At 38.2% G+C, this 21,401-nt stretch overlaps 1 protein-coding gene across 7 annotated transcripts in view; it reads right to left on the bottom strand.

Annotated features, from left to right (window-relative positions):
• Nucleotides 1-21,401, bottom strand: part of LOC114026041 (solute carrier family 28 member 3-like) — a 135,582-nt gene that overhangs the window by 18,097 nt on the left and 96,084 nt on the right. For all 7 annotated transcript variants that reach the window (XM_027839636.1, XM_027839637.1, XM_027839634.1 and 4 more), the window contains 4 exons: nt 12,091-12,216; nt 10,009-10,139; nt 2,136-2,304; nt 1,169-1,366 (listed from right to left, as the gene is read on the bottom strand). In XM_027839636.1, coding sequence (XP_027695437.1) covers nt 1,169-1,366; nt 2,136-2,304; nt 10,009-10,139; nt 12,091-12,216 — 624 coding nt within the window. The remainder of the gene's footprint in view (nt 1-1,168; nt 1,367-2,135; nt 2,305-10,008; nt 10,140-12,090; nt 12,217-21,401) is intronic.

Here is a 21,401-nt window from a genome sequence, read left to right as displayed (position 1 = left end):
TTCAGTTTTTTTTTAAAATTTCTGGATGCATTATCTTTCCCTCATACTATCCTTCCCAACTGAACAATTAAAAAAAAAACCACACACACCCTCATATAATTAAGATGCATAGTTCAGGGAAATAATTTTCCACATTGGTCATGTTCAAAAGTGTATGTCTTCTTGGGGCAGCTAGGTGGCGCAGTGGATAGAACTCAAGCCTTGGAATCAGGAGGACCTGAGTTCAAATTTGATCTTGGACACTTAACACTAGCTGTGTGTCCCTGGGCAAGTCACTTAACCCTGATCGCCTCACCAAAAAAAAAAAGAAAGAAAGAAAAAAAGAAAAAAAAGTGTCTTCTGAAGATAAGTGTATTGTTACTAAATCCTATGGGCTAGATAAAGAGAGGAAAAGGGGGGTGGAAGGAAAGAAGAGGGAGAAGTTAGTAGGGGAAAGTGTTAAAAGCTAGACCCATTGAAAGTGCAGGCTTTCATCCTGATTGGCTGGAAGCTTGGGTAAAGCTCAAGGGAATATCATCATAATTTTTTTGGTCCTCTTCTGTCTGGACTCTATCTGCTTACCGTTGTGGATACTGTCAGACCATCCAAATTGAGCTCTTTACGTCTCTTACATTTTCCTTGTGAACTAAGATGTAACCAAAGCATCAGCTTTATTGCCCAGAAGTAGGAAGATAGAAAGGGAGACAGCCTGGTATAGTGGGAAAGCAAACTGGATTTGTAGTTGAAGAGCTTTGATAGATTAAGAGTCAGAAGATACTGTAGGTCATCCAGTATAAATTCCCATTTTACAGAAGAGGAAACTGAGGCTTCAGGGAATTTAGGTGGCTTGCCTAAATCTTCACAGGGAGGAAGTGGTGAAATGGAGATTCTCATTCATTGAGAATCTACAGATTCAGAGTTCAACCCACCTTATCCCAATGTATGTCAACAGTAAATTTTGATATTCCCTGTAGCCTTTTATTAAATTCTGAGACAAATGTGGTCTTGGGCCTGTTCCTGTGCTGCTCAGAAATAGACCACCACTTTGAGAAAGGGTTTGTTACTCTATTCTGACAACCTGGGTTTCTTTCTTGAAATAAAACATTAAACACAAGTCAAAATGGCATGTTAATATACATCTAGGGAATTGAAGACCCCATCTGAAAGGCAAAATAATGAAGGTACTCACAGACATATATTGTTGCACACCATCTACAAATTTGGGTCCAGCTAGTTTTCGCAACTTGATCATTTTTCCAAGTTGTTGGAAGGCTACGAATTCATTGAAGAAAGTCTTATATCCTATCAGTCCACCAACTAGAAAGCTGTCTTGCCAGTCAACTCCCATCATGAAAGAAAAAGGCATGAAGACATAGGAGCAGATCACCTACAAAAAAAAAAAAAGACCAGAGGATGCATGATGATTTTAAGTAATCATGATCCATGATCCCCAAACCTTTTGGAATCCAATTACTTATCAGTTTATCAACCTAAGCCTCATATGTCAGTGATGTTCGATGGCATCTAAAGACATGATTTAATCCAAGCACCTGCTTGTCACAAGAAGATAGTGCTTTGGTGCTTTGGTGGGGATGGGGTAGGAAGGGGATGAGGTGGTGGCAGTGTAGTGGAGAGGAAAGAAAAGATGGAAGTGTATTAGAAAGGGTTTAGATATATGGAATTAAATTTAAGGTCCTCCATAATTTTTCTAATCTTATTTCATATTACTCTCCACTCTAGTCCAACTAGAATGCTAGCTGTTACCTACCTACAACACTAAACTAGACTGCTAGCTGTTACCTATCTACAACATTCTTCTTTCTCTGTGCCTTTACACAAAGCAGTATTCCATGTCTGGAATGTACTCCCTTCTAACCTGCACAGCACTGAATCCCTAGCATCCTTCTGACCATTTCCCACTGATTCCCCTCAGTTGCTGGTGCTTGCTATCTCGTGAAGTTATTTCGCATTACTTTCTTTACACTTATAAATATTAGCTAAATTAAATTGAATGGAAGTATGGGAATATTGGAAGCTTATGCTTTATAGTAGCAGAATATGGGTCTTTATTTCAAATAGTTTCAAATTTCAAACAGTTACTTAATATACTTGGAAATAATACCCCCTAGAGTGAAAAGGTCTGAAAAATGGTATACCTCAAAATTCAGCTGAGGGTAGTCAAACATGTTCCCTAGCCAGGAAAGGGCTGAATTCACAAAAGCCAGGAGGGCCAAGAAGGCAATCAAGTTCACAGCGATGTTTGCCACCAGAGTGATGGAAGAGGAAGCTCCGTGGCTTGCTGCTTCCAGGAGATTTCTCGAGTCCCTATATCAAGAAAACAGAATTCCAACACTAACGAGACATTTCTAGGTCAGTTGGAGTCAACACAGTGAGTGATGGGGATGACTGAAGCAGAGCTGTTTCAGATGAGAAGAAAGGGCTACCTTGGCTGAAAGAGTTGGGGTCTTCATGGAAAGGCCTCAGAACTCTGCCTCTGGCAAACCCTAGTTCTTTGGGACCTTATTCCCTTTCTTCTATACCTCAAACCTTAAAACGCTAGCTTACCTCTCTTAATGCTAGTACCTTCCCTCTGTTAATTATTTCCTATTTATTCTTCTATATTTCATTTGTACAAGGTTGTTTGAATGTTGTCTTCCTCATTGGATTGTGAGCTCCTCAAGGGCAGGGACTGTCTTCTGTCTTTCTTTGTATCACCAGAGTTTAGCACAGTGCCTGGACCATAGTAGGTATCTAGTAAATGCTTACACTGATTGACCTCTCTCCAGATTAATTCCTGCTATCTAACTTCTGCCCCATAATTCCACTAAGAAACTACTCTTTGAACTTTAAGCAGTGACTGGATTTTGCATTCCTAAACCTCTCTGTAACATTTGATTTTGCTAACTACCCTCCCTTGACAAACTTCTCTTCAAATTTCATTTGCTTGGCTTCCAAGGTTGGAGTTCTTAACCTGATGCCCACGAACGTATTTCAAAAAAATATTTTGAGAACTCTATTTTAATATAATTGATTTCCTTTGTAATCTTATGTATTGTATTCTATGCATGTAAAAGCATTATTCTGAGAAAGGGTCCAGAAGCTTTGCCAGAACACTGAAGGCATGCATGACATAAAAAAAAAAAAAATCAAAACACCAGTTGTCAGGATTCTCATCCAGCCTCTTGGGGCTTCATAGTTATAAAATTCAAAGCAACCCCCAAGGTCAACCCTCTCATTGTGAAGATGAAGTAACAGTTCTTTTCTCTCCATTGGTTTTTCTTCTTTCTTCCCCTTTAATCAGGTTCTCTTCATAGCTATTCTGAGAACTCAGGATTCCTTCTCCTACCTCTTCCAAGCATTTGCAAAACCAACTTACCCAGAATGCCTTCTCTCATTCAACCCTCTTTGGAGATTTCCCTTTCTTCAAAGTTGCACTCCTGTTACCTCCCTTGTGAAGAGTTCTCTGTTCAACTCCATTCCCCCACTTCATCCATAGTTTCCAGTGCTTTCTCCTTTCTCAAATTCTGTATATTTAATTCTTATATACATGTTATGTTCCTTCCTCACTCCAGTAGAATGTAAGGTCCTCAAGGAAAGGGACCATTTCATATTTCTTTTTGTATTCCCAGAGCTTCATATCACAGGTGCTTAACAATTTTTTTTTAAACCTAGTTGACTTGTTGAACTATTGGGGAGGGAGAAAAGTGGCAATAGAGCAGAGGTCACACTGGTTGAAGATTTATTTCATGGTCTCTCAACTGACTTTAACATTTCTTCTAAATCTAGAATCATAGACTATTTTAAAAAACTATTTTCTGTTCCAAATTCTCTCTCTTACTCTGCCTCCTGCTCCACCCAATGGAAAGGCAAGAAATATGATACCCATTATCTGTTAGAATCATAGACTATTAAAGAGAGGCACTGTGGTACAGTGGAGGGAATGCCAGATTTGGAAGCTGAGAAGCTTGAATCCCAAGTTGGCTATTTATTATTTGTATAACCTTGGTCAAAGCATTTAACCTTCCTGATCTTAGTATTCTTTCTCATTTGGGGTTGACTAGAGCAGGGGTTCTTAACCTTGTTTGTGTCTTGGACCCCTTGAGCAGTCTGGTAAAGCCTAGTGAACGCTTCTTAGGAAAAATAAAAGTGTTTTTAAAGGCTTGAAATAAAAACTATGGATTACAAAAGAAACCAGTTATGGTGAACAGCAGTTATCAATCAGGGTCACAGTATGCAGTCGTGCTAGTTGCGTAAGAATTTATTGGATTCCTGAGCAGTGAAAACTCCCTGGAGGTAGAACTCTAATATTGAACTTGGTGGATGAATAGTTTATTTAGTGCCACTAGTCATGCAACAGGCCTGAGATGAAAAAGGATTAAAATAATTTTCTTTATTCTCAAGTAGAAATAATTAATGGAACTCATATTTAATTATTGCTATTAATAATCAATCAGATCAGCAAGCATTTATCAAGAACCCCTATGTGCCAGGCATTGTGCTAGATATAAACGTAAACTCAGCTCAAATGCTATCTTCAAATGAGGCTTTTTCCCCTAATCCTCCCCTCACCCCATCCTCTACATTAGTGTCTCCCCTTGTGTTTACTTTGTATAGATTTATAGGTATATATATTGTCTCCCCCAAGAAAGTTTAAGATCCTTGAGGGCAGGAGCTATTTTTTTGCCTGTGGATCTTCAGTGCCTAGTATGGTGTTTGGCACATAATAGATGCTTAATAAATGCTTGCTGAGAAAAGCAAAATGAAAAACATTGGAGGGGATGCACAATACACTGTTGGTGGAGTTGTGAATGGATTCCACCATTCTGGAGAGCAATTTGGAGCTGTGTCAAAAGAGCAACCAAAATATGCATACCCTTTGATCCAGCAATTCCACCACTAGGTATATATCCAAAAGAGAACAGAGAAAGGGAAAAGGACCTATTTGTACAAAAATATTTACGGCAACTCTTTTTGTGGTGGCAAAGCATTGATAATTGAGGGGATGTCCATCAATTGTGGAATGGCTGAACAGGTTGTGGTATATGATTGTAATGGAATACTATTGCACTATGAGAAATGATGAGCAGGCTGACTTCAGAAAAACCTGGAAGGACTTGTATGGACTGATGCTGAGTGAAATGAGCAGAACCAGGAGAATGTTGTACACAGTAACAGTAACATTGTACGATGACTAATGTTTATAGACTTAGCCCTTCTCAGCAATGCAAGGATCTAAGACATCTCCAAAGGTCTCATGATGGAAAATGCTATCCACATCCAAAGAAAGAACTATGGAGTTTGAATGCAGATCAAAGCATACTATTTGCTACTTTTTTTCTTTTGTTTTGTTTCCTCCTTCTGGTGGTTCCTCCTATTGGTTCTAACTCTTTCTTACAACATGATTAATGTGAAAATATGTTTAATAGGAATGTATATGTATAGCATATATCAGATTGTGCACCGTCTTGGGGAGGGAGGGGGAAGGGAGAGGGAGAAAAATTTGAAACTCAAGCTTATGGAAGTGATTGTTGATAAATAAAAAAAATTAATCCAAAATTAAAATAACAAAGAAATGATGAACAGGATGATTTCAGAAAAACCTGGACTTATGTGAACTGATGCAAAGTGAAGTGAGTAGGACCAGCAGACCATTACATACAGTAACAGTAATATTGTGTGATGATCAACTGTTGAATGGCTTAGCTATTCTCAGCAATACAATGATCAAAGGCAATTCCAAAGGACTCACATTTGAGAAATGCTATCCACATCCAGAGAAAGAACTGATGGAGTCTGAATGCAGATCAACGCATACTATTTTTCACTTTTTAAATTTTTTCTTCATTTTGTTTTGGTCTGTGTCTTCTTTAACAACACGATTAATATGGAAATGTTTTGCATGATTGCACAGGTATAACCTATGTCAAATTGCTTACTTGCTTACCTCCTCAGAGAGGAGAGGAGACAATTTGGAACTCAAAATAATAAAAATAATGTTACAAATTGTTTTTAAATGTAATTGGAGAAAAAATGTTACTAAAAAAAATGCTTGTTTGCTGAATGATAAGATTACAAATTGATGTCCTTACAACATGTTGTGGGTTTCACAGTGCATATGCTATCATGCCCATTTTATAAATGAGGAAGCTGAGACTCTGATATATTAAGTCACTCAGCCATGATCATATGGTGAATTCCAACCAAAGTCTTTTTTTTTCCTGTAAAAAAAATTATTGTTCCTTCCTTTCCAAACATATCCTTCCTCATTTCCCTACCCAGAAAAAAATTTCTTGTAACAAAGAAAAGTCAGTTCAGCAAAACTAAGCACATGTATGCAATGTTAAGCATGTATGAGTTCCTTACTTCTATAATGAAAGTAAAGAGGTATATTTTCTCATCTCTTCTTTGGGGCTAAGCATGGTAATTATAATTACACAGAGTTTAGGATTTTTTTAATATTATCTTTTCATTTATATTACTGTAATCATTAGGTATAGTTATATAGCTCGGCTGAGTTCACTTTACATTAGTTCATATAAGTTTTCTAATGCTTCTGTGTATCCTTTATATTCACCATTTTTAATAGTAGTCACATTCCATCACATTCATGAACCAGAACTTGTTTAACACCATATCCAATCAGTGGTCATCTACTTTGTTTCCAATTCTTTGCATCTTTGCAAAGTACTATCAGGGCAGCAAGGTTGCACAGTGGATAGAACACCAGCCCTGGAGTTGGGAGGATCTGAGTTTAAATCTGGCCTCAGACACATGATACTCACAAGCTGTGTGACCCTGGGCAAGTCACTTCAACAAAAAAAAGAAAAGTACCATGAAGATAATTTTGGTGTATATGGAACCTTTCACATCTTTGCTTCCGTTGGGGTACATGCCTGAGAAGTAGAATCTCTTAAATCAAAAGGTATGGACATTTTAATAACTAAGCATAATTCCAAATTGTTTTCCAAAATGCCAGCTCGGATGAAGGTTCTTATCAAATCCTAGAAGCTACTCAACACCTTAGTTTAGGCAGAATATAAAACTGAGATATTTGAAAATCTCTTGGAGACAAATTTCTTTAAAATTTTTATTTTTTAGTTCCAAATTCTCTCCCTCCCTCCAGCCTCTCCCCCACCCATTGAGAAGTCAAGAAATACCCATTATATATTTGAAGTCATGCAAAACATATATCCACCTTAGCCATGTCATGGGCGGGGGGGGGGAAGCATGAAAAACAGAGTGAAAGAAAATATGCTGTAATCTGCCCTTAGGGTTCAGCAGTTCTCTCTCTGAAGGCGGATAGTATTTTTCATCATGAGTCCTTTGGAACTGTAGATTGCTCTGTTGAACAGTGTAGCTAAATCTTTCATAGTTATCAACCTTATAATATTGCTATTACTGTGTACAGTGTTCTCTTGGTTCTGCTCACTTGACTTTGCATCAGCTCATATATGTCTTCCTAGGTTTTTTGGAAACCATTCCCTTAGTCATTTTTTTTTTTTTTTTGCTTTTTGGTGAGGCAATTGGGTTTAAGTGACTTGCCCAGGGTCACACAGCTAGTAAGTGTTAAGTGTCTAAGGCTGCATTTGAACTCAGGTCCTCCTGACTCCAAGGCCAGAGCTCTATCTACTGCACCATCTAGCTGCCTCCCCCTAGTCATTTCTTAAAGCACAACAGTAACCCATCACAATCATTTAGTACAACTTGCACAGCCATTCCTTAATTGATGAGCATCCCTTCAGTTTCCAATTCTTTGCCACCACAAAAAAGCTACTATAGATATTTTTGCACATACAAGTCCTTTTCCTTTGACCTTAGACTTGGGGTAGTATTGCTGGGTCAAAGGGTTATGTGTGCATAGTAGCCCTTTTGGTATAGTTCCAAATTATTCTCCAGAATGGCTGGACAAGTTCACAGCTCTACCCACAATGCATTAATAGACCTATTTTTCCATGCCCCCTTTTGGAGATATTTCTGAAAAAGAATACTTTTTTTTTTTTAAAGTTCAAATTAAAAGGATACTGATTCTTTTTATAAGCACAGAGTAAGTACTTAAATATTTGCTTCATGGAACTGAATCACATTTCAAGTTGTCATATCTCAGGAATGTGAATTAGAAGTACAGTTGGGAAACTATTCTCTTGGTGAATCAGCAGGCTTCATTACCAGTTGGGGCCTGCCTACAACGTTTGCACGTAAAGACAAATTATAAATACTTACCCTAAAAATATTTTGCTCAACATTTCATACTCTTTTCTGTTTTGTTGTTGTGCAGTTTTGTGCATTTTAGAATCCCATGTCACTAAGTATAAGATAGATAATTATTCATTTCCAGGTGGATGGATACTAGCTCAGTTCATGTTGTACCCTAACTAAAAAAACTGCCTGCTTTGGCTTAACTATTTTGTGAGAATATGTTTTTGTGGGGAGACAGTCAGGAAAGAGGTCAGTGCTGGTGGAAGGCACATGGTTTGTTTTTTTCAGTTAGTATCTGTTTGTTGAAACAATATTTGACAATAAAAAACACTTCTTTTTTTCTAGGCAATTGGGATTAAGTGACTTGCCCAGGCCACACAGCTAGTAAATGTCAAGTGTTTGGTCTGAGGCTGGATTTGAACTCAGGTCCTCCTGACTTTAGGGCTGGTGCTCTATCCACTGCATTGCCTAGCTACCCCAAAAAACACTTTTAAAAAAGACAACCTGACCATTATGAAACAAAGCCTCATTACTCCTCAGCAAAAGGGTCAGTTCAGACCTCAGTTGGAGCAAAGGACCTATGTTCAAATCCCACCTTTGATACTGTCAGTGTGATTGTGGACAGGTCATTTAACTTCCCTGGGCCTCAGTTTTCTCATCTATAAAATGGTGAGGGGAGTGGTTAAGCTAGATCAGGTGGGGAACCTGTGGCTGAGGCCACACGTGGCCCTCTAGGTCCTCGACTTGCATAAAGTTTGGATTCAGTCAAAGGGCCAACCTTGAGGACCTAGAGGGTCACATGTGGTCTTGAGGCCATAGGTTCCCCACCCTTAGTATCCGAAGTCCCTTCCAGCTCCACAGTTATGATTCATTCTTCTATATATACTGCAAGGATCTTGCTCTGAAGTGTTTTCATAAAATGTCAAGCTGGTGTAAACTTTCACACACTATGGATTCTTATTTAAGTTTCCTGGGAGATAATATGTAAAGTCCTTGCAAACCTTAGCATGTATAAAACATTTCAAGGTTTATCTATAATGTTTAAATGTTTGTGTGTGTGTATGTTATCTATTATTATGGTTGTTATATACCTATTATATGTTCAACAGATTGTTACATGTTCTCAAATGTATTAGGAATATGTTGGGAAATGAATGTGATGTTGAAAACAAAAGGCATAAACAAAACAAAACTACAGAAGTGCCACTGAGATAAAGTGGTATATGTGTCTGTTTCTCTGCACATTGGTTGTAATGTTTGGAATAAAAATTAACTCTAAAAATTAACCCATAACTCAAACAAGTATCAATCAATTGAGATATAGTCTCTGTATGATTATAGTCGATTGATAAAGAGTAGAGAAAATAGGAATTTCATTTTTTTGGTCTTTTTTTTTTCTTCCAGGTACATCCTCGGGCCAGTACTCATACAGGCCGATTGCCTACAATGCTACATCTCAATGAGAGCAGATCTTCAGAATGATCACCACCCTGAGGCATCACAAGCTCCTTAATCAAAGAGATTCAATTATGCTCACTGTACTGTCTTTTCCAAAGCCGGAAATTGGATTATTACATTTAGAAAGATTTTCAGCAGTGAGGGTCGAAATAAAAAAGGGATTTCTGGTTAAGCCTAAGTGGTAACTGGAAAATTAAATGAACCAGAGGACATCATTCCCTGAATGTTCTGGTTAATTGAGATTTTACCATACTTGGAATTTTCCTTTTATTCTTTTCCCAGAGGAAACAAAGCAGGGGAAAATCTACTGGAGTAGACAGGTTACACAGGCCTTATTACTTTTTGTGAGAGATGGATGAATATGCCCCTACTTACCCTTTCTCCATTTGCAAGGTACCCTTGAGAGTTATTTTAGGAACTTCAGTCTCAGGCCAAAATAATTTAGCAATAGCCAGAGACGCAGGGGCAGACATCACGGAAGCAGTTAACAAATGTGACGCTGAAACCTGTAATTTCAAATGTAAGAGAATTAGCTGATATTCTTTATTCATTGATGCATCCTCTTATAAACATTAGTCAAAAAGTAATAAGATCTTTAGAAGGTTCATCAGAGATAAGGAGTTGATGCGATGTCAGATTTTTTTTTAAATAAAAAAGTTTACTATAATAATGATTGACATTTTATAGTACTTTAAGAATTACAAATGCTTTACAAATACTACCTTATTTTATCCTCATAACAATATTAGGGGAAAGGTGCTGCTCTCATTACATTGTACTGTTGGGGAAACTGGGGCTGAGAGGTTAAGGCTTGCCCAGGGTCATACAGTTAGCAAGGACTCTGAGGCCAAATTTTAACTCGGGTTTTCTTGACTCCAGGTCCAGCATCATTTAGCTGCTTATGTTTTTTTTTTTTTTTTTTGAGAGGTTTAGGCAAGTGAAGATCATAAAATCTCAGACCAGAAGGAGCATAGCCCATCTAGCCTAGGAGTTTTTAACCATTTCAGTGTCATTGACCTCTTTGGCAATCCAGTTTCTTTGCCAAGAAAATCCCATGGACAATATTGGCATTCATGGGGGTCATGAAGAGTTGCACATGACTGTACAGTGCCACGCATGGAGGTCTCAGACCATGTTGTCTCCCTTGTCAGTAAACACTCTACAGGACCTCAGGATCAGATGTAAACTTCTTTGCTGGCATTTAAAGTGCTTAATACCTGTCTCCTTCCTACCTTTCCAGGGCTTTTTATACATTACTCCCTTGCACACATTCTATATAGGTCCAGCCATAGTGGCCATCTTGGCCTTACACACATTTCTCCATCTGTCCTCCTTGCCTCCCCTGTTCCCAGCCCTGAATGTACTCCCTCCTTACCTACTCCTCTTAGAATACCTGGTTTCCTTTAGCATAGTCACCTCCTACATGAAGCTGTTCCTGATCCTCCCACCTACTAGTGATGCCCCACCTATCCCCCCTCAACATTTGTTTTGTATTCATTTTATGTATGTTCTGTATATAATGACATATGTATGTGATCTATTCTCTGTTAGAATGTAAGCTCCATGATCATTGACTGATGGATAACTATTGACTTTGCCCCAATCACCCACACAGATCAGGCCTGCCCACTCTTATGGGCTTCTTTCTCTTCCCTCACACCTGGAGTCTGTGCCCTATTCCAGAAACATTCCAGCTTATCTGGTCCATAAACACTCCTAGCATCCTCATTCACCAAATGAATCTGTGTTTGCTTTCAATTCATTTATCCAACTCGCATGTGGCAGAATCCATCAGTCCATCATCTAAGAATCTATCAATCAGTATTCATTTATTAAGTGCCTACTATGTGCCAGGCATTGTGCTAAGCACTAAGAAAAAAAATTAAGCAGTCCCTGCCCTTAAGGAGCTTACATTTATTCTAACAAGAGACACCATGGACACACAAACACACATTCACATATTGGGGGGTGCATGCTCATTTGTTTTTTCTCACAAGGGCCATCAATCAAAAAGTTAGACCGCTAGCTTTTTAGTAGGCTACTGTTTTAAACTATTGGCATTCCAGAACATAAATTTAATCTGTTTATGTCACTATGAATTTTCTATTTATATTAAAAAATTAGAAGGCATGGAAGATTTGTGATTAGCTCTGGTGATAAAATGCCCACATCAATGAGATCACATATCCATAGAAGTATCTAATATCCATAGTCATTTTAGTACCAATTTCTCATAGGAGCTCATATTCTTTTCCAGAAATAGCTGATGAGGCAGAGATATAGAGGTGAGATACTAGACCTTTTCTATATTACCACAGTTGCTAATAATGCCAACCACAAACCAGGTCACTGCTGCCACCCCTTTGTTCATCACTGGAGAGAGAGGAAAAGGCCATAGAAGACAAGAGAAACAGATTGCATTTTCCATAATGAAATTCCAAAAGCATTTTCACTTACCCCAAAAGAAATATATGCACCTAAGACACTTCCAGCAATGGTTGAAAATCCTGCAGTCATGATTGCATGGAGCTCAGATTTGGTGAGATGTGATAAATAGGGTCGAACTATAAGTGGAGATTCAGTCTGCAAACAAAAATCAATGGTTTGAAACAGGTCATTCTTTGAATGAGAGACTATTAACATTCGTTGTGTGGCATAGACCCTTTGGGAAGCCTGGTAAAGCATATGAACCCTTTCTCAGAATAATGTTTTGAAGTTGTTGAAGGAAATGCAAAGTTTCAGTTAGAGGACAGTAAAACTAAAGATGTAAAATTTCCCTTTTGGTTCACAGACTCCCTGAACCCCTTATTATTATTATTATTCATGGACCCCTTAGAGATCTATGGACCCTAGGACAAGAGTCCCTGCTTTGAATTTTGTACCAATATTTGGATTTTTTTTGTGCCTGAGTTTCTTCTCTAATAATGCTTGTATAATGACCAAGTTTATCCCCAAAGAAGACACCTCTCCCTGCTCTTTTGCAGAGGTATAGGTCCTGGGGATGGGAAGCATTGCATATAATGTATTCATTGGTTTTATTGTTGTTTTTTTTCCTTTTCCTCTTATTTTAAAAATTCTTTGTTAAAAGAGATGGGAAGGGTAGGGGATACAGGCGGAACATCTCCCTATCAACAAAGTAATAATAATATCAAAAAACAACAAAGTGAAATTAAAAACAAAAAATATAAAGAAATATCCTCACTTTCAAGGAGCTACCATGCTAATATACAGCCTCCCTTTTCTATTCCTTGTATCTGAAAATGTTCATGTGTAGTATTAATGCTCAAAATAAAAAGAAAACCAATTTTAAAAATATCTGTACCTAACTCACAGGAGTGCTATGAGATACAAATGTGATATGTAAAGAGCCTTGCAAACTTAAACATACTATGTAAATGTCAGTTATTAATATTACGAATATCATTGCTTTTGCTTTGCTTTGAATCCCTGTTCAAAATTCTCTTCCCAAAAACAAGACTACCCTGTGTCAGAGAAATTATAATAAATATATATATATAATTATAGATTATAATAAGAATATGTTGTGTTTAAGTTGGCAATGCACTTTGCATACGTGATTTCACTTGAGCCTCTTGATAACCTTGTGAAATAGGTACTATGGATATTATTATCCCCATTTTGTAGATGAAAAAATCAAGCCTCAGAGAGTTTAACTCTCTGTTCCATGGTGGCACATCTAGGAAATATCAGAGGCAGGATCTGAATGCAGGAGTCAAAACTCCATTTCTAACAAAGTCAGAATAAAGAGGCATCACTGAAAGTGACTTGCAAATTTTGGAGGGGCAGTTCCAGGAAACAGGGCTAGAATATCTGGTAACATGCAAGAGCTTGTCCTGCTTTGTACTTCCTAGGGTTGGCCTAGAAACTACCTGATAGCCTCATATCCTGGAATCAGTCTAGCCCACGGAGAAGGTTGCCTAACCCTGAGACTCAATCTTCTTGTCATCTTTAATCCTGGCCTAGGATTGAACTTCTAGGGTTCCATGGTCCCTTCATCCCTTCTACAAGGTCAAAGGATTCAAGATATAAAACTATAATACCAAAAATGAAATTTGAAAAGGGGGTCATTGAGGCATCCTTTAAAAAATGCAAAGAAGAAAACAGAAGGAAGGCCAGAAAGAGGCACAGACAAGCAGGATAGCTTTGAAAGCTAAAGATTAAATTTATTTTTTATTATTTTTTTTTTGTGAGGCAATAGGGCTTAAGTGACTTGCCCAAGGTCACACAGTTAGTAAGTGTCAAGTGTTTGGCCTGAGGCCATATTTGAACTCAGATCCTCCTGACTTTAAAGTTTAAATTTAAAAAGCAAGTTATACATAGTAGAGATCTGTAATTTAGTGTGCTCATTCATTCTACTATGCAGAAAGGCTTATTTTATTTGGTGTTTAAATTCAGAATACAAATGATTGAATAGATGGATAGATGATAGATAGATAAATCCCATAAGCCCTATGAAAAAAGTGTTCCCATTAGCATCCTTACTCCCCATATTGACAATCCCTTGGATAGCTGAGAAATACAGGAAAAAGAAAATGAACAGAAATAAATGTAAGGTGTCCAGAAATGGTATTCTAAGGGAGAAAGTCCTTGAGTCAGGGACTTCTTCTAAAGCCAGCTGAACCCACACCCACCCTGAGATGGGGTGGGGGTGGAAGGGAAATGGGGCTGTGAAAATAAAGGGAGAGAAAATAGATGCTATTTTTTAAAAATTAAATTATAAATAAACATTTGATAAAAGAAAAAAATGAACTGAAACCTATGCCTAGTAGGAAAGGAGGCATAAAAACCAGTGGGGAAGAGAGATTACAGCTTCTGGATCCTCCATTAATACAGACTACATTTTTTGCATATTAATTACCCAATTGAAAACCATGGAAGCATGTGTGCAATTTTACAATTTTCTCTTCATTATTACTAATTGTTCTGTCAGGTTGAGTGTGTGGAGCCACATCTTGTGGACTAAAGAGAGGATTAGGGGTACCAGCCCTTCAAATCCTTTCACTCTGCAGGAAGTGGTAAGCAACACAAGGTGGGTTCCTAATTAATCCTGAGAGATTTTATTACTAGAATCATGATAATTTCACATCCTAGGGAAGTAAGTATGGGGTTGTACTATTAAGCCCTCTTTTCCAATTGGTTAGCAAGGCTTGACAAAAAAGAACAATTAACCTGCCTGGAGTAGTTATCAGCTCAGGTTTTAGGGCCAAGTCTTTTTTTTTGTTTGCTTGTTTTTTTTTTTTTGTTTTTGGGTGACACACATTTTTCTGCAAATCCAATTTCCAAAAAGCCATAGCAAACATTTGGACTTTGGCTCACAGAATCCCAGAATTAAAATGGGAAGGGACCTCATAGAGCAACCAATTAAACCTACTCATTTTAGGGATGAGCAAACTGAGCTTCATAAAGATCAAGGGGCTTGTTTATGTATTCACATAAGCTTCAAAGGTAGAATGTGAATATAGGTCTTTCCAGCTCCTGAATTCAAACCCGGCCTCAGACATTCACAAACTGTGTGACCCTGGGTAAGTCACTTAATCTGTATTTGCCTTAATCCACCAGAGAAGGAAATGACAAACTGCTCCAGTATCCTTGCCAAGAAAACCCACAACCAAAAACAACAACTTCCTGACTCCAAGTCAAAAACTCAAACACTATGTCATGTGTGGAATTCTGTCTCCTTGGTTGTGTTTGGGAGTTGGGCCTCGGTCATTACAATTTGTTATAATCTTGTTCAGTTGTCTAACTCTTTGTGACCCCATATGGGGTTTACCTGGCAAAGATTCTGGAGTGCTTTGCCATTTCCTTCTCCAGCTCATTTTACAGATGAGGAAACTAAGGCAAACAGGGTGAAGTGACTTGCCCAGGATCATCCAGTCAGTTAAGTGTCTAAGGCCAGATTTGAACTGAGGAAGATGAGTCTTCCTGACTTCAGGCCTGGCACTCTATCCATTGCACCACCTTTAACATTCTGTGATTCTCTTTTTATCTCTTTCCAGGACAGGATGGGTACCCATAGTCTGTTACATGAGTTGGATATGATACAGGATCTAGTGACTCACACAATAGGCCTCTTAACAAATCCCCTTGGAAGGCCCGAGTTCAAATCTGGCCTCAGACATTTACTAGCTGTGAGACCCTGGGCAAGTCACTTAACCCCAATTGCCTAAAAAAAAAAAAAAAAAAAAAAGAGGTGGACATGAATGAACAAATTCCCTTGGGACAAGGAAGTTTCTGACATTTCTGAAGAAAAAATAATATTGAAAAACAGCAGTCTCAGCTTCGGATGTGTCTGATATAGGCTCTGTGGTGCTACATACATCATTCTTTCGCGTAAAGATAAAGACTTTGTTTGAAAACAGGAAAACAGTCCCTTGTGTCTCCACAAATAATGTGGTGCCTCCCTGAACCATGTTCTAAGGTGTTCCTTATAGCCCTCTGTTAAAGTCGTCCTCCGAAACCTCATCACGGTATCAAGTGACCCCAAATTCTCAAAAGCTATGCCCAAGAATCAAACTCTGACAGTGTCTAACACACCTAAAGAGCCTTTGAATATAGGCAACAGATGGTGTCTCTCATTTAAAGACTAGTTTAGATACTAACTTGGCCTCGCCTGGAGAAAACTGCTCACCAACAAGATGGCCAGAAGTCAATAACTGTCTGTTTTAATACCAGTTCAAGAACTGAAGAAAGATGATAAAATTTTGATGAAAAATGTTGGTGTTCAGAGAAGAGTGGAGAAACCTGATAAGCACAAAATAAAGCTTAAATGAATGTTTCAGCTGAAGAGGAGATTAGAAAGTGAGATAGAGCTAATGCCCATATTTACAAGAATACAAAGGAGTCATCTCTGTACAAAAGAATTATTTTTTAAAAGTGCTCAAAAGGAAAGTACCCAACTAAACAACCTGTTATATTTTTGGTCACAATGATGCATGAATGACCATCTACCCAGGCATGGAGCTGTAATATCTATTAACAGTGGGAGTATTTACACTAAAGAAATGAGAGATTCAAAAGACATATGTGCCACCCAAAGGTAAAAAAGAAGGGGAAAAAATGACCTAAGATACTTTATAAGAAGGAGCTCAAAGTTCTGTTATTCCATAATTTATGTGACTAGACTCTCACTAGAATGAGGTTAAAAAAAGAGAAGTGACCTAAGAAATCTGCTTTTGTAACTCTTATATAAGAAGCACCACTGGGAGCAATTTCTCCTTTTACTGTGGTTGTTTAGTCATTTTTCATTCATGTCTGTCTCTTGGTGACCCTTTTTGGGGTTTTCTCGGCAAAGATACTGGAATGGTTCGCCATTTTCCTCTCCAGCTCATTTTACAGATGAGGAAACTAAGGTCAACAGAGTTAAGTGACTTGCCCAGGGTCACACAGCTAGTAAGTGTCTGAGGCCAGATTTGAACTCAGGTCTTCCTGACTCCAGGCCCAGCAGTCTATATCCACTGTGCCACCCAGTTGGATTAATGTCTTCTTACTTGTTGGCCAAATCAAAGCTGAGTTGAGATCATAGAAGCTTAGAGTTTGGGGGCTGTATTTGATGCCAAGAGGCTAATTTTTCCAAGTTAGATCGATGGATTTATTAAGTTTTATAGATGCTTTTATTTGTTTGTTCATTCATTCATTCAGCATCACAGTCATTTCCTGTTATACTACCCCTCTTCTGCCTAACGAACCATCCTTTGCAACAATAATAATAACAACAAAATAGCTAAGCAAAACCAACCAAGGCAACTGTGTCTGATTGCATACGTAACATTCTATACCTGGAGTTCCATACTTTATATTGCATAGACAGCTATAGAATGCCGGGCCTGGTATCAGGAATACTTGAGCTCAAATCTGGCCTTAGACACTTAACTGGCTGGATGATCCTGGGCAAGTCACTTAACCCCTGTTTGCCTCATTTCCTCATCTGTAAAATGAGCTGGATAAGAAAATGGTAAAACACTCCAGTATGTTTGCCCAAAAAACTCCAAATGGGGGTCACAAAAAATTGGACACAACTGAAACAACTAAACAAGGAGGGTCCAGCAAAACTCCAGTGTCTCAGAACCATATTACAATGTAAACAGAAAATGTTTAACAAAATAAAAATACAACATAAATAATGTTAATTTGTGGTTTTCTAAGTCAATATATGGTCCATGGGAATCTTTGTATTTGGGTTTGTTAGAGCACTGGTCTTGAATTCAGAGTTGCAGTCCTACCATTGACACTGACTATGGCACCCTTAGCACCCTTAGACCTTTCGGTGCTCTAGACAACTCTCTAAGATTACAAGTCACAAAGAAGAATGTGCATTGGCAGAAAGTTTCTTCACCTCGGAATTCTTTATGCCAATGAAATCATAAGTCTAGTCCCTATTATCTACAGTCACATATCACACTTTCTTTACCTGCTACATTTTTTGGTCACAGTAACTCATGATGACCATCCCCATCAATGTGTAACCATTTTGTTTCTGATAACACTAAAAAGATGCTGCTACTAACTGGTTTTTATGTGACTGGTTTTTTTTTGGTGGAGTATATACCCAGTAGTGGGGTCAGTGAATTAGAGAATATTAACAATTTAGTGGCTTTGTTTCCCAAAATAATCAAACCCATTCACAACTCCACTAACAGTGTATTAATATGCTTCTCTTCCCAAAGTCCCTCCAATATTGACAGTTCCTGTTTTTTTATTATCTTGGTCAATTTGCTGGACAAGGTGAAACCTTAGTTTTTTTTTCTTTGCATTTCTCTTATTGTTAGTGATTTGGAACATTTCAAATGGTTGTTGGTAAGTTGCATTTTTTGTTCTAATAACTATTTGCTCATAACCTTTGAACTTTGGCTACTTATCTATTAGGGAATGCCTCTAAGAGGCCATTTGTCCATTCCTGGCTCCAAGACAGCACTTTTATTAGGATAGAAATTCCATGGCCTTTGTTGGCAGCTAGTCTCAATGCTTAGTTATCTAAACTAAAAAAAAAATTCTTCTTTACATTTTTAATTATGTTTAATTAAACTCCATTTTGCTATCATTTAAACTTAATTCCATCAAAAATGGAGACTAGTGACTCAGTATCCTTCCTATAATGGTCATTTGATATTTGCAGGTGGTCAAGTTTTGCCCCTACCTTCTATTTTCTAAACTAAATTATCCAGAATCCTTTAAATTTTCTTAGTGTTTCTGCTTTTTGGTACAGTATAGTGAAGCTCTATCCCTCATTAGAAAGACTGATTGACACCTATACCTATTAATAGCTTCTTAGACTCTTCCTGGCTCTCAGTCCCCCACTTAATAAACCCAGATGTGAAACTGTAAGGTACTAGAAGACTTTGGGATGTTCCCCTCATTTTGATTTGAATGGACCTTGTTGGCTTTTTTTTTCTTAAACATTTTTCTTTAGGAATGTTAGAAAAGACTGATGGCAAGAAAAAGGATTTGCTAAAGATGAATCCTTTAATCCACAGAGATTATAGGTTTTAGAAAGTAATCCAGAGAAACAGGATATAAAGCTGCTTAAGTATTGTAAGGGGATTGAACTGTTAAACTTAACCAAATCATAGACTTGCTGGTTCAAATTACTACACCTATGCCATCAAGACAAGAAAAAAGAAGGAAGGCATTAGACCTGGAAATTGTGAAATGTGTATATATATAAAAATTTTTTTTCTAAAGATTTGTGAGAGCCAATTCCTAGGAACAATTAGGGTAGGAAAAAGAGACAATGGGTGGCAGAGGTGGGGTAGTGTGTGAAATTGGGACAATGGGCAAGGCTTCCTTCTTATTCAAATCTTTTAACTGAGCAACTGTCACTAAAGAAAGTCTCAATTCTGAGGAACAAAGACACACCTTTGTTATACCTGCCATGCAGATGGCAGATTTAAGTTAACTCTTTTTAAATGTTCTACTGAATGGAAGCAATTTGTACTAAATATTTTAAGGATGCTTAAACATCATTAGGTTTTCGGAAGTTCTGGTTTATATCACAGTGATATAAACCTTTAGGGCAAGATCATTCATTCAACAATCAACAAATATTCAACAAATAAAATATTAAGGGCAAACTATGTGCAGTGGGTAGAGCATGGGGCCTGGAGGCAGGAAGAGCCGAGTTAAAATCTTACTAGCTGTGTGACCCTGGGCAAGTCACTTCACCCTGTTTGCCTTAGTTTCTTCATCTGTAAAATGAGCTGGAGAAGGAAATGGCAAATCACTCCAGTATCTTTGCCAAGAAGTTGGACGTGACTTAAACAACTAAAAAAACAACACTGTGTGCAAAGAGGCAGTATGGCAGAGTACATAGGGAGTTGACATGGGAATTAGGTGGAAGGGGTGTCAAATGTTGCCTTTGAAAAATATTATCTGAGGGGCAGAGCCAAGATGGTGGAGCGAAAGCAGTGACTTGCTAGAGCTCTCCCCCAAACCCCTCCAAATACCAACAAAAACATGGCTCTAAACAAATTCTAAAGCAGCAGAACCCACAAAAAAACAGAGTAAAACAAATTTCCAGCCCAAGGCAACCTGTATGGATGATCGGAAAGGTATATCACGCTGGGCTGGGAGAGGAGCGCAGTTCAGCGTGGGCATGCAGGCTGCAGCAAACCTAGAGCAGGCCTCAGAGGACTGAATCGCGGGCAGGTGGGGCAGTTTCCAGACTTCTCAACCCACGAATGCCAAAGACAACTTAGAAGGTCAGTGGGAAAAGTCTGTGACTGCGGTGAGAGAAGAAGCTAGATGTCAGCTGCCCCGAGGTCAGCGGCTGGCTTCTGAGCTTCTGGCCCACAGACTGAGAGGGAATCAAGTGGCTGATCAGAGGAGGATTGCAAGGATCTCTTTGCCAGGGCTGAGGCAGGAATCTCTTGCTTTGCCCGTGCTTGGATCTGGGTCACAGCTCTGAGGGGCGGTCCTGGGGCGAGAAGGAGCACTGGTGTGGTGGAGCTTGTTGTGGCTGTGGAGAGGAAACACCTCGCCCCTTATCATAGCAGCTTGGAAGAACTGACACTTTTCAGGTCCCTAGAAGTATCTCTGAAAACAGCTGTACAAACCCCCAAAGCTTGGGACAGTATATTCTCCACATTGGAAACAGACTCTTACCTTAACAAAGAGTTTAAAACTCAAGTAATTGGTGGGATCATGAGCAAGCAGCGCAAAAAGAGTCAGACTATATTATCTTACTTTGGTGACAAAGAAGATCAAAACATACAACCAGAAGACAACAAAGTCAAAGCTCCTACATCCAAAACTTCCAAGAAAAATATGAATCAATCCCAGGCCTTAGAAGAGCTCAAAAGGGATTTTGAGAAGCAAGTAAGAGAAGTAGAGGAAAAACTGGGAAGAGAAATGAGAGTGATGCAAGAAAATCATGAAAAACAAGTTAACAGTTTGCTAAAGGAGACCCAAAAAAATACTGAAGAAAATAACACCTTAAAAAATAGCCTAACCCAAATGGCAAAAGAAGTCCAAAAAGCCAATGAAGAAAAGAATGCCCTAAAGAGCCAAATTGGACAAATGGAAAAGGAAGTCCAAAAGATTACTGAAGAAAATACTTCCTTAAAAATTAGAATAGAGCAATTAGAAGCTAGTGATTTTATGAGAAATCAAGACACTGTAAAATAAATCCAAAAGAAAAATTAGAAAACAATGTGAAATATCTCATTGGAAAAACAACTGACCTGAAAAATAGATCCAGGAGAGAGAATTTAAAAATTATTGGATTATCTGAAAACCATGATCAAAAAAAGAGC

The sequence above is a fragment of the Vombatus ursinus genome, unplaced genomic scaffold, assembly GCF_900497805.2.
Source record: "Vombatus ursinus unplaced genomic scaffold, bare-nosed wombat genome assembly UNPS02014832.1, whole genome shotgun sequence".
NCBI lineage: Eukaryota > Metazoa > Chordata > Mammalia > Diprotodontia > Vombatidae > Vombatus > Vombatus ursinus.
The sequence above is the reverse complement of the archived record's forward strand: the minus strand, read 5'-3'. Positions and strand labels throughout refer to the sequence as shown.